The sequence below is a fragment of the Stomoxys calcitrans genome, chromosome 3 (genome assembly GCF_963082655.1).
Source record: "Stomoxys calcitrans chromosome 3, idStoCalc2.1, whole genome shotgun sequence".
NCBI lineage: Eukaryota > Metazoa > Arthropoda > Insecta > Diptera > Muscidae > Stomoxys > Stomoxys calcitrans.
Window position 1 is genome coordinate 73,674,323 of NC_081554.1, and position 12,607 is coordinate 73,686,929.

Consider the following 12,607-nt stretch of genomic DNA (forward strand, 5'->3'; position numbering starts at 1 on the left):
CCGATTTGATCCATAAAGGACAAAAAATGCAAATTTTGCCCATGAAAATTCCACTAAGGAACAGGGGCAAACTTCTCACATATCAATGAGTGCAGTCCGATTCAAGTTTTGAAGCTCAATGATAAGGGGCCTCCTTTTTATAGCCGAGTCCGAATGGCTTGCCGCAGTTCGACACCTCTTTGGAGAGGTGTCGAATGTTGCCAGCATTAGGAGGGGAAAACCACCGTTGAAAATTTTTCTGATGGTCTCGCCAGGATTCGAACCCAGGCGTTCAGCGTCATAGGCATTCTAACCTCTGCGCTACTGTGGCCACCATAAAGGACACGGATGTCGAAAAGCCTAACATAAGTCACTGCGTCAAATTTCAACGAAATCGGATAATAAATGCGCTTTTTATAGGGCCAAGATTTTAAATCGAGAGTTCTTTCCATATGGCACCATTAACCAACTCTGGATCGATGTGGACCAACAAGGATATAATAATCATTCTATTTTATTATAACTCCACTATTATATACATAGTTATATCCTAATAGGGGCTGATCTCGATCATATTTTATTCAGGTCCCGAGAACTAATATACAAGTAACATTTTCAGACAATAAATCTGCTTTTTATGGGATCGGTCGGTCCATATAACAGCTATATTTATATAGTCTGATCTGAACCATATTTGGTGCGCATGTCGGGAGGCTTAAAACAAATCACTATTTAAAATTTCAGCGAATAAAGCTTTTATAGGCTTCACTCCCTTCATCGGTCTATATGACAACTATATCTTAATATAGGTCGATCTGCACCATATTAAGGTCGTATATCGGGAGGATCAAAACAACTCACTGTTTCATAATTCATCGATTTCGTGTAAAAAATAAAGCTTTTTTGGGCTTCGGACCCTTTATCGGCAGATTGGTCTATATGGCAGCTATATCTAAATATAGTTCGATCTGAACCATATTTAGGTCGGATGTCGGGAGGCTTAAAAAATTCACTGTTTAAAATTTCAGCGAAATCGGTTAAAAAATAAAGCTTTTATGGGCTTCAGACTATATATCTATATGACAGCTATATCTAAATATAGTCAGATCTGAGCCATATTTGGGTCGACTGTTAGGAGGCCTAGAACTACTCACAGTTTCAAATTTCAGCGAAATTGGATAAAATATAAAGCTTTTATGGGCTTCAGACCCTTTATCGAGTGATCGCTCTAAATGGCAGCTATATGCAAATATAGTCCGATCTACACCATATTTGGGTCAGATGTTACGAGGCTTAAGAATACTCACTGTTTAAAATTTCAGCGAAATCGGGTAATAAATAAAGCTTTTATGGGCATCAGACCCTTTATCGGGAGATCGCTCTATATGGCAACTATATCTAAATATAGTCCGATTTGGCCCATTCAAGAACTTAGCCAGCGTACATCAAAAAGACGTATCTGTGCGAAATTTTTGCTCAATATCTCAATTTTTGAATGCAGTAGAGTGATTACATCAGACGGACAGACACACGGATATCGTTAAATCGTCTTAGAATTTTACGACGATCCGAAATATATATATACTTTGTAGAGACGGAAATTGATATTTCAATGTGTTGCAAACGGAATGACTAATGAATGTACCCCCTATCCTGCGGTGATGGATATAAAAATATGTTGTTTCGATGGGCTTAAAGGTCTTTTTGAAGGTTTGTTCATGTACAGGTGTCCCCCAGGCTCTTGGCTATAGGTATCATATTTGTACTCTACTTCGAAATGCGTTTCATTAGATACCCATATAGTCCTGATTGGTTCATTTTGTCTTCATTGAATTTTCATTAAATTTTTGTCTTTAGAGAAAATTTTATTGAAATGTTGTCTATAGGTAACATTTCGTTGAAACTTTGTCATTAGGTAAAATTTCATTGAAATTGGGTCTTTAGGTAAATTTTCATTGAAATTTTGTCTTTAGGTAAAATTTCATTGAAATTTTGTCTTTAGGTAAATTTCATAGAAATTTTGTCTTTAGGTAAATTTCATAGAAATTTTGTCTTTAGAGAAAATTTCATAGAAATTTTGTCTTTAGAGAAAATTTCATAGAAATTTTGTCTTTAGAGAAATTTCATAGAAATTTTGTCTTTAGAGAAAATTTCATAGAAATTTTGTCTTTAGAGAAAATTTCATAGAAATTTTGTCTTTAGAGAAAATTTCATAGAAATTTTGTCTTTAGAGAAAATTTCATAGAAATTTTGTCTTTAGAGAAAATTTCATAGAAATTTTGTCTTTAGAGAAAATTTCATAGAAATTTTGTCTTTAGAGAAAATTTCATAGAAATTTTGTTTTTAGAGAAAATTTCATAGAAATTTTGTCTTTAGAGAAAATTTCATAGAAATTTTGTCTTTAGAGAAAATTTCATAGAAATTTTGTCTTTAGAGAAAATTTCATAGAAATTTTGTCTTTAGAGAAAATTTCATAGAAATTTTGTCTTTAGAGAAAATTTCATAGAAATTTTGTCTTTAGAGAAAATTTCATAGAAATTTTGTCTTTAGAGAAAATTTCGTAGAAATTTTGTCTTTAGAGAAAATTTCATAGAAATTTTGTCTTTAGAGAAAATTTCATAGAAATTTTGTCTTTAGAGAAAATTTCATAGAAATCTTGTCTTTAGAGAAAATTTCATAGAAATTTTGTCTTTAGAGAAAATTTCATAGAAATTTTGTCTTTAGAGAAAATTTCATAGAAATTTTGTCTTTAGAGAAAATTTCATAGAAATTTTGTCTTTAGAGAAAATTTCATAGAAATTTTGTCTTTAGAGAAAATTTCATAGAAATTTTGTCTTTAGAGAAAATTTCATAGAAATTTTGTCTTTAGAGAAAATTTCATAGAAATTTTGTCTTTAGAGAAAATTTCATAGAAATTTTGTCTTTAGAGAAAATTTCATAGAAATTTTGTCTTTAGAGAAAATTTCATAGAAATTTTGTCTTTAGAGAAAATTTCATAGAAATTTTGTCTTTAGAGAAAATTTCATAGAAATTTTGTCTTTAGAGAAAATTTCATAGAAATTTTGTCTTTAGAGAAAATTTCATAGAAATTTTGTCCTTAGAGAAAATTTCATAGAAATTTTGTCTTTAGAGAAAATTTCATAGAAATTTTGTCTTTAGAGAAAATTTCATAGAAATTTTGTCTTTAGAGAAAATTTCATAGAAATTTTGTCTTTAGAGAAAATTTCATAGAAATTTTGTCTTTAGAGAAAATTTCATAGAAATTTTGTCTTTAGAGAAAATTTCATAGAAATTTTGTCTTTAGAGAAAATTTCATAGAAATTTTGTCTTTAGAGAAAATTTCATAGAAATTTTGTCTTTAGAGAAAATTTCATAGAAATTTTGTCTTTAGAGAAAATTTCATAGAAATTTTGTCTTTAGAGAAAGTTTCATAGAAATTTTGTCTTTAGAGAAAATTTCATAGAAATTTTGTCTTTAGAGAAAATTTCATAGAAATTTTGTCTTTAGAGAAAATTTCATAGAAATTTTGTCTTTAGAGAAAATTTCATAGAAATTTTGTCTTTAGAGAAAATTTCATAGAAATTTTGTCTTTAGAGAAAATTTCATAGAAATTTTGTCTTTAGAGAAAATTTCATAGAAATTTTGTCTTTAGAGAAAATTTCATAGAAATTTTGTCTTTAGAGAAAATTTCATAGAAATTTTGTCTTTAGAGAAAATTTCATAGAAATTTTGTCTTTAGAGAAAATTTCATAGAAATTTTGTCTTTAGAGAAAATTTCATAGAAATTTTGTCTTTAGAGAAATTTTCATAGAAATTTTGTCTTTAGGTAAAATTTCATTGACATTTTGTCTCTAGGTAAAATTTCATTGACATTTTGTCTTTAGGTAAAATTTCATAGAAATTTTGTCTTTAGAGAAAATTTCATAGAAATTTTGTCTTTAGAGAAAATTTCATAGAAATTTTGTCTTTAGAGAAAATTTCATAGAAATTTTGTCTTTAGAGAAAATTTCATAGAAATTTTGTCTTTAGAGAAAATTTCATAGAAATTTTGTCTTTAGAGAAAATTTCATAGAAATTTTGTCTTTAGAGAAAATTTCATAGAAATTTTGTCTTTAGAGAAAATTTCATAGAAATTTTGTCTTTAGAGAAAATTTCATAGAAATTTTGTCTTTAGAGAAAATTTCATAGAAATTTTGTCTTTAGAGAAAATTTCATAGAAATTTTGTCTTTAGAGAAAGTTTCATAGAAATTTTGTCTTTAGAGAAAATTTCATAGAAATTTTGTCTTTAGAGAAAATTTCATAGAAATTTTGTCTTTAGAGAAAATTTCATAGAAATTTTGTCTTTAGAGAAAATTTCATAGAAATTTTGTCTTTAGAGAAAATTTCATAGAAATTTTGTCTTTAGAGAAAATTTCATAGAAATTTTGTCTTTAGAGAAAATTTCATAGAAATTTTGTCTTTAGAGAAAATTTCATAGAAATTTTGTCTTTAGAGAAAATTTCATAGAAATTTTGTCTTTAGAGAAAATTTCATAGAAATTTTGTCTTTAGAGAAAATTTCATAGAAATTTTGTCTTTAGAGAAAATTTCGTAGAAATTTTGTCTTTAGAGAAAATTTCATAGAAATTTTGTCTTTAGAGAAAATTTCATAGAAATTTTGTCTTTAGAGAAAATTTCATAGAAATCTTGTCTTTAGAGAAAATTTCATAGAAATTTTGTCTTTAGAGAAAATTTCATAGAAATTTTGTCTTTAGAGAAAATTTCATAGAAATTTTGTCTTTAGAGAAAATTTCATAGAAATTTTGTCTTTAGAGAAAATTTCATAGAAATTTTGTCTTTAGAGAAAATTTCATAGAAATTTTGTCTTTAGAGAAAATTTCATAGAAATTTTGTCTTTAGAGAAAATTTCATAGAAATTTTGTCTTTAGAGAAAATTTCATAGAAATTTTGTCTTTAGAGAAAATTTCATAGAAATTTTGTCTTTAGAGAAAATTTCATAGAAATTTTGTCTTTAGAGAAAATTTCATAGAAATTTTGTCTTTAGAGAAAATTTCATAGAAATTTTGTCTTTAGAGAAAATTTCATAGAAATTTTGTCCTTAGAGAAAATTTCATAGAAATTTTGTCTTTAGAGAAAATTTCATAGAAATTTTGTCTTTAGAGAAAATTTCATAGAAATTTTGTCTTTAGAGAAAATTTCATAGAAATTTTGTCTTTAGAGAAAATTTCATAGAAATTTTGTCTTTAGAGAAAATTTCATAGAAATTTTGTCTTTAGAGAAAATTTCATAGAAATTTTGTCTTTAGAGAAAATTTCATAGAAATTTTGTCTTTAGAGAAAATTTCATAGAAATTTTGTCTTTAGAGAAAATTTCATAGAAATTTTGTCTTTAGAGAAAATTTCATAGAAATTTTGTCTTTAGAGAAAGTTTCATAGAAATTTTGTCTTTAGAGAAAATTTCATAGAAATTTTGTCTTTAGAGAAAATTTCATAGAAATTTTGTCTTTAGAGAAAATTTCATAGAAATTTTGTCTTTAGAGAAAATTTCATAGAAATTTTGTCTTTAGAGAAAATTTCATAGAAATTTTGTCTTTAGAGAAAATTTCATAGAAATTTTGTCTTTAGAGAAAATTTCATAGAAATTTTGTCTTTAGAGAAAATTTCATAGAAATTTTGTCTTTAGAGAAAATTTCATAGAAATTTTGTCTTTAGAGAAAATTTCATAGAAATTTTGTCTTTAGAGAAAATTTCATAGAAATTTTGTCTTTAGAGAAAATTTCATAGAAATTTTGTCTTTAGAGAAATTTTCATAGAAATTTTGTCTTTAGGTAAAATTTCATTGACATTTTGTCTCTAGGTAAAATTTCATTGACATTTTGTCTTTAGGTAAAATTTCATAGAAATTTTGTCTTTAGAGAAAATTTCATAGAAATTTTGTCTTTAGAGAAAATTTCATAGAAATTTTGTCTTTAGAGAAAATTTCATAGAAATTTTGTCTTTAGAGAAAATTTCATAGAAATTTTGTCTTTAGAGAAAATTTCATAGAAATTTTGTCTTTAGAGAAAATTTCATAGAAATCTTGTCTTTAGAGAAAATTTCATAGAAATTTTGTCTTTAGAGAAAATTTCATAGAAATTTTGTCTTTAGAGAAAATTTCATAGAAATTTTGTCTTTAGAGAAAATTTCATAGAAATTTTGTCTTTAGAGAAAATTTCATAGAAATTTTGTCTTTAGAGAAAATTTCATAGAAATTTTGTCTTTAGAGAAAATTTCATAGAAATTTTGTCTTTAGAGAAAATTTCATAGAAATTTTGTCTTTAGAGAAAATTTCATAGAAATTTTGTCTTTAGAGAAAATTTCATAGAAATTTTGTCTTTAGAGAAAGTTTCATAGAAATTTTGTCTTTAGAGAAAATTTCATAGAAATTTTGTCTTTAGAGAAAATTTCATAGAAATTTTGTCTTTAGAGAAAATTTCATAGAAATTTTGTCTTTAGAGAAAATTTCATAGAAATTTTGTCTTTAGAGAAAATTTCATAGAAATTTTGTCTTTAGAGAAAATTTCATAGAAATTTTGTCTTTAGAGAAAATTTCATAGAAATTTTGTCTTTAGAGAAAATTTCATAGAAATTTTGTCTTTAGAGAAAATTTCATAGAAATTTTGTCTTTAGAGAAAATTTCATAGAAATTTTGTCTTTAGAGAAAATTTCATAGAAATTTTGTCTTTAGAGAAATTTTCATAGAAATTTTGTCTTTAGGTAAAATTTCATTGACATTTTGTCTCTAGGTAAAATTTCATTGACATTTTGTCTTTAGGTAAAATTTCATAGAAATTTTGTCTTTAGAGAAAATTTCATAGAAATTTTGTCTTTAGAGAAAATTTCATAGAAATTTTGTCTTTAGAGAAAATTTCATAGAAATTTTGTCTTTAGAGAAAATTTCATAGAAATTTTGTCTTTAGAGAAAATTTCATAGAAATTTTGTCTTTAGAGAAAATTTCGTAGAAATTTTGTCTTTAGAGAAAATTTCATAGAAATTTTGTCTTTAGAGAAAATTTCATAGAAATTTTGTCTTTAGAGAAAATTTCATAGAAATTTTGTCTTTAGAGAAAATTTCATAGAAATTTTGTCTTTAGAGAAAATTTCATAGAAATTTTGTCTTTAGAGAAAATTTCATAGAAATTTTGTCTTTAGAGAAAATTTCATAGAAATTTTGTCTTTAGAGAAAATTTCATAGAAATTTTGTCTTTAGAGAAAATTTCATAGAAATTTTGTCTTTAGAGAAAATTTCATAGAAATTTTGTCTTTAGAGAAAATTTCATAGAAATTTTGTCTTTAGAGAAAATTTCATAGAAATTTTGTCTTTAGAGAAAATTTCATAGAAATTTTGTCTTTAGAGAAAATTTCATAGAAATTTTGTCTTTAGAGAAAATTTCATAGAAATTTTGTCCTTAGAGAAAATTTCATAGAAATTTTGTCTTTAGAGAAAATTTCATAGAAATTTTGTCTTTAGAGAAAATTTCATAGAAATTTTGTCTTTAGAGAAAATTTCATAGAAATTTTGTCTTTAGAGAAAATTTCATAGAAATTTTGTCTTTAGAGAAAATTTCATAGAAATTTTGTCTTTAGAGAAAATTTCATAGAAATTTTGTCTTTAGAGAAAATTTCATAGAAATTTTGTCTTTAGAGAAAATTTCATAGAAATTTTGTCTTTAGAGAAAATTTCATAGAAATTTTGTCTTTAGAGAAAATTTCATAGAAATTTTGTCTTTAGAGAAAGTTTCATAGAAATTTTGTCTTTAGAGAAAATTTCATAGAAATTTTGTCTTTAGAGAAAATTTCATAGAAATTTTGTCTTTAGAGAAAATTTCATAGAAATTTTGTCTTTAGAGAAAATTTCATAGAAATTTTGTCTTTAGAGAAAATTTCATAGAAATTTTGTCTTTAGAGAAAATTTCATAGAAATTTTGTCTTTAGAGAAAATTTCATAGAAATTTTGTCTTTAGAGAAAATTTCATAGAAATTTTGTCTTTAGAGAAAATTTCATAGAAATTTTGTCTTTAGAGAAAATTTCATAGAAATTTTGTCTTTAGAGAAAATTTCATAGAAATTTTGTCTTTAGAGAAAATTTCATAGAAATTTTGTCTTTAGAGAAATTTTCATAGAAATTTTGTCTTTAGGTAAAATTTCATTGACATTTTGTCTCTAGGTAAAATTTCATTGACATTTTGTCTCTAGGTAAAATTTCATCGCAATTTTATCTTTAGGTAAAATTTCATTGAAATTTTGTCTTTAGGTAAAATTTCATAGAAATTTTGTCTTTAGGTAAAATTTCATTGAAATTTTGTCTTTAGTAAAATTTTATTGAAGTTTTGCTTTTAGAGAAAATTTCATTAAAATTTTGTCTTTAGAGAAAATGTTAGAATTTTTGTCTTTAGAGAAAATTTCGTTGAAATTTTGTGTTTTTTTAATTTTGACTCTTTTGCCTCTGCGGGTTGTTGAGTGTATTCATCCCCCACATAGTGGTTAATTTGAGCTATCGATTGTTAACTTATAGTAGTTTTTTGTATAAACTAAAGAAAACTGAATATTTCCTATTCTCTTATCAACATATTTCGCAATTTTTGTTTAGTATACAGAGTTTGTAGTGAGTATGCTCTTTCGTTTAAAAGTCTGCACAAATAGAATTCACCATTTTAGTGTTAATTTAACTTCTATTACTGATTAAATTCGTTATTGGTTTTTCTTGTTCTTTTGGTTTTTGTTTGTTTTTCTGCATTTCTAACAAAACACTGAATCATTCATTAAAATGTTGAGTGGTAGAACGTTTGGTAGCGAACTTATTATCTTTTTCAATTTAGTAATTAATTTTGAACAATGTCATCTTTTTTGTGGACTTTTTGTAACACTGTACTCGCTCGCAATAAATGTGGCCACTGTTATATAAAGAGGTTTTTTGTTTTTGAGAAAGGCTTTTTTTTTTTTAAAAAAAGAGGTTTGGTAATGCTTTAATTGTTGCAAATATTGGGAGCGGCAATGTTAAAACTTCCCCTCAAGTTGGTTGTTGTTGTTTTATCAGTTTCTTGTGTTATATCTCTCGTCTGCTTGATGATGTTGAGTATCCAGATCCAGGAACTACGCGAAAGATGGGGTGTTTTCAGAGGGATCTGGGTCTGAGTTGGCAGTTAAACAAGTGTCGTGTGTCGAGTGGTACCTGGTCACAATCGGGATATAGATCCAGCACATCGGGTGCGTCCAGAGGATTCTGGGTCTGAGACGAGTGAGTCTGGCTGGGCAGTTAAACAGGTGACATGTGTTGTGTGGTCACTGGTCACAATCCTGCACGTCGACATCAATCCTTGCTCTGTAGAAGTTGAGGCGGCTGTATCTGCTGGATCTGTTTTGTCGGGGACAATTTTCTTCAGGCGCAATGGGAGGCGGTTGTTCTCCAAGGGACACTTTTACTCGGTAGCTATTTAACGCATCTGCTATCGTGTCTGCATGAATGCAACTAAGATGGGGTGCGACCAGAGGGGTTTGGGTCTGAGTCGAGTGGGTCTGGCTGGGCACTTAAACAGGTGAGGTGTGTCGTGTGGTCTCTGGTCACAATCGGGGCATAAATCTTCCACCTGATGGAGGTGGTTCACATGAGAACTGAGAAGGTAGTATGTCAGAGTTCGATGGGCGGCATTTTGACAGATCTGAATATTATTCCACTGCGTCTCACAGAGCTGACGAGACGACACTGGCGCTGCAGAAATTACCACAGGCCGGCCAATTGCTTTGTACGTGATCAACAAGGTTTCTTTGTCTGCACCCCAAGTGCTGCCGGCAAGTGACTTGAGGACCTTGTTTCTACTTTTGACCTTATTGCAAATTGCAGTGGTATGTGGGGAAAATGTGTAAGAGCTGTCAAATATGACGCCAATTATTGTAGGACACTTGATGGTCGGAATCATTTCTCCTTCGAACATCATTTACAGCTTAGTATTCACTTCACGCGTATTTGAAGTGCAGATTTGGGGCAGATATCATCAGATCTCTTGCAGCGAAATATGAATCAAGTTCAAACTATCGCAGATGTCTTAAATGGGTCAGGGGGCCTGATGCCATGATCGTACAATCGTCCGCATATGATACGATCTCTATGCCGTCTGGAGGAGGTGGCATGGGGGATAGGTAGAGGTTAAACAGCGCTGGAGATATCAACCGCCTAGTGGAAATCTCTGTTTCACTCTACAGTGCTTCGACTTCTTATCCCTAAATTCCGCAAATGACTGGCTACAACACAGATAATTCGCGACCCATCGTTTCAATCCTGGCTAGAAGGACGTGTTGGCGATGTCCTCAAAGAGTTTGGCATGGCTGACTGTGTCGAATGACTTCGATAGGTCGAGTGCCACGAGGACCGTCCTATCACATGGCTGATTAAAGCCAAGGCAAATGTGTGCGGTGACGGCATGCAAAGCAGTGGATGTGTTCGGCGAATGGAAATACTCATAACGGGATCACTCTGCCAATTTTCCAGATATCGGGAACTATAACAGTGTTCAAATACAGGTTTAGGACAGTAGTCGGGCCCAACGTCTTGGATGATTTGGCGACACGGATGACGTTCGTAACTTCGCCCACGGTAAATTGCTGTCCATCGGCTCGGAGACGGCGAATGGCTCTCCTTCTTGCCCTGTCACTCTCGGGATGCACAATAAATTGACGGTTGAACAAACTGGCGCGTCTCTTCGGATCAGTGGAGACTGACTGCTACTCCATGCAGGAATTACTAGGCGCAGGCGTGATGGGTCTATACTGCACGAAATGTTGTATCACGGAGGCCAATCCCCCACCTCCATTCCTTGAGCGATCCTTGCGTAGCACACTGTACCCGTGACAACTGTGCAAGTTCCAGGTGTCGGTCAGCTTTGTCACCAGGATCGCTCCAACCAACATTTTCTTCCGGTTCATAAAACCCACAATCTCTTCGATCTTGCCACGGAGACTGTTGCAATTCAATTGCAAACTTGATACACTTCCCGGCATTGGCCTGGCAATATTGGGGCTGGGTTGCTGCTGTTGCGTATATTGTCGCACGGGAGAGGTAGGGGGGGACACATAGTCCGGACGACGAGGACGCAGAAGCCGACGACGACGCTTGTAAGTCACTGCTGTTAATGTTCGCACAGCACCTTGCAACATATTCAGATTGACTACACTGATGTAAGGTCAAAGCAAGATCGGAAATGTACCCACACCATGCACAGGTAACATCTCACTGACACCGACCTATGATGTAGACGGTTCAGGCAAACCGAACAGAACCAGCATCCGGGGTTCCGGCACGGACCAGAAGCGTGCGGAGAAGGCATTTCGGGATGTGCCTCTCCCATGACAAACACGTACACTGTACCCACTCCACGCACCGGTAACATCTCACTGACACCGACCTATAATGTAGGCGGTTCAGGCAAACCTAACAGAACCAGTTTCCGGCACGGACCAGAAGCGTGCGGAGAATGCATTCCGGGATGTGCCTCCCCCATGACAAACACGTACACTGAGGCGGCAGCACTTGTCGATAAGGGACTCCATCGGGTCAATCCGGTGCATACAACTGGCAGCCATGGGATTGATGCACTTTTGTCTTTGGTTTGTGTACAACCACTCCGCTCAACACTGCTATAGTTGACAGAGTATTAACAGAATGCTACTGTATTGCCTTGTGCAGCTGTGTTTTCCACTATTCTTTTGGTAATTAATCTTATTTCAATATACATACCGCGCCCCATATCAGAAAGTTTGTGGAATTTTTCCTCGAGGCAACTCCTTGTATAGGTATACCAAAGCAAGTGGATTCGTAAAACTTAACAGTATTTAGTTTAACAAAATTTACTAACGGCTTTAAGTGTTCTTGTTTTTGTTTTTATTATACAGGGCTACACATCCTTTTGGAATGATTGCATATCGAGTGGTCTTCGTGGCTGCATTCTCATTGAGCTGGGCATTCGAGGTCGTATTATGATGGAAAAATCCGGTATGCGCAGACGTGGATTATGTTCAAGGTGAATTCTGAAAACAAAACAAATTTTTCCAAAAAAAAAATCTATTAAGAGAATGTATCTATAAAAACTTTTAGAAAAGTCATATTGAAATCGGATCAACCAACTGGAGATGTTTTATTAGATGAAGCTTTAAAGCACATAAAAGAAACAAATCCACCAGAAACAGTTCAAAGTTGGATTGAGTATTTAAGTGGTAAGTTTTTTTTTTTATTTTATTTTAGATTTATATGATATTTATACCTTATAACTAAATTTTAAGCATTATGGTTAAAGCCAAGACTGCAGAGGTCCTAGATTTGCTTGCATGTATTTTTTACTTATTTTTTTTTTTAATTATAGGTGAGACCTGGAATCCCTTAAAGTTGCGTTACCAATTGAAAAATGTCAGAGAACGTTTAGCTAAAAATTTGGTCGAGAAAGGAGTTTTAACAACAGAAAAACAGAATTTCCTCCTCTTCGATATGACAACCCATCCACTCAGTGATAATGTGGTGAAATGTCGCTTAGTGAAAAAGGTAAGTTTTTTTTTGTTTTACAACCAACAATCCCTTAGGATGGTGCATATTAACCATGGAA

General features: G+C 30.9%; 2 protein-coding genes across 2 annotated transcripts in view; one reads left to right on the top strand and one right to left on the bottom strand.

Moving 5' to 3' along the window:
• LOC106091981 (protein starmaker) overlaps positions 1-12,607 on the bottom strand; it is a 368,113-nt gene that overhangs the window by 260,158 nt on the left and 95,348 nt on the right. The gene's annotated exons all lie outside the window — the stretch shown is intronic.
• LOC106080804 (Golgi phosphoprotein 3 homolog sauron) overlaps positions 1-12,607 on the top strand; it is a 28,006-nt gene that overhangs the window by 7,641 nt on the left and 7,758 nt on the right. Inside the window, exons 2-4 of the mRNA XM_059365948.1 lie at positions 11,904-12,031; positions 12,106-12,224; positions 12,371-12,546. Coding sequence (XP_059221931.1) covers positions 11,904-12,031; positions 12,106-12,224; positions 12,371-12,546 — 423 coding nt within the window. The remainder of the gene's footprint in view (positions 1-11,903; positions 12,032-12,105; positions 12,225-12,370; positions 12,547-12,607) is intronic.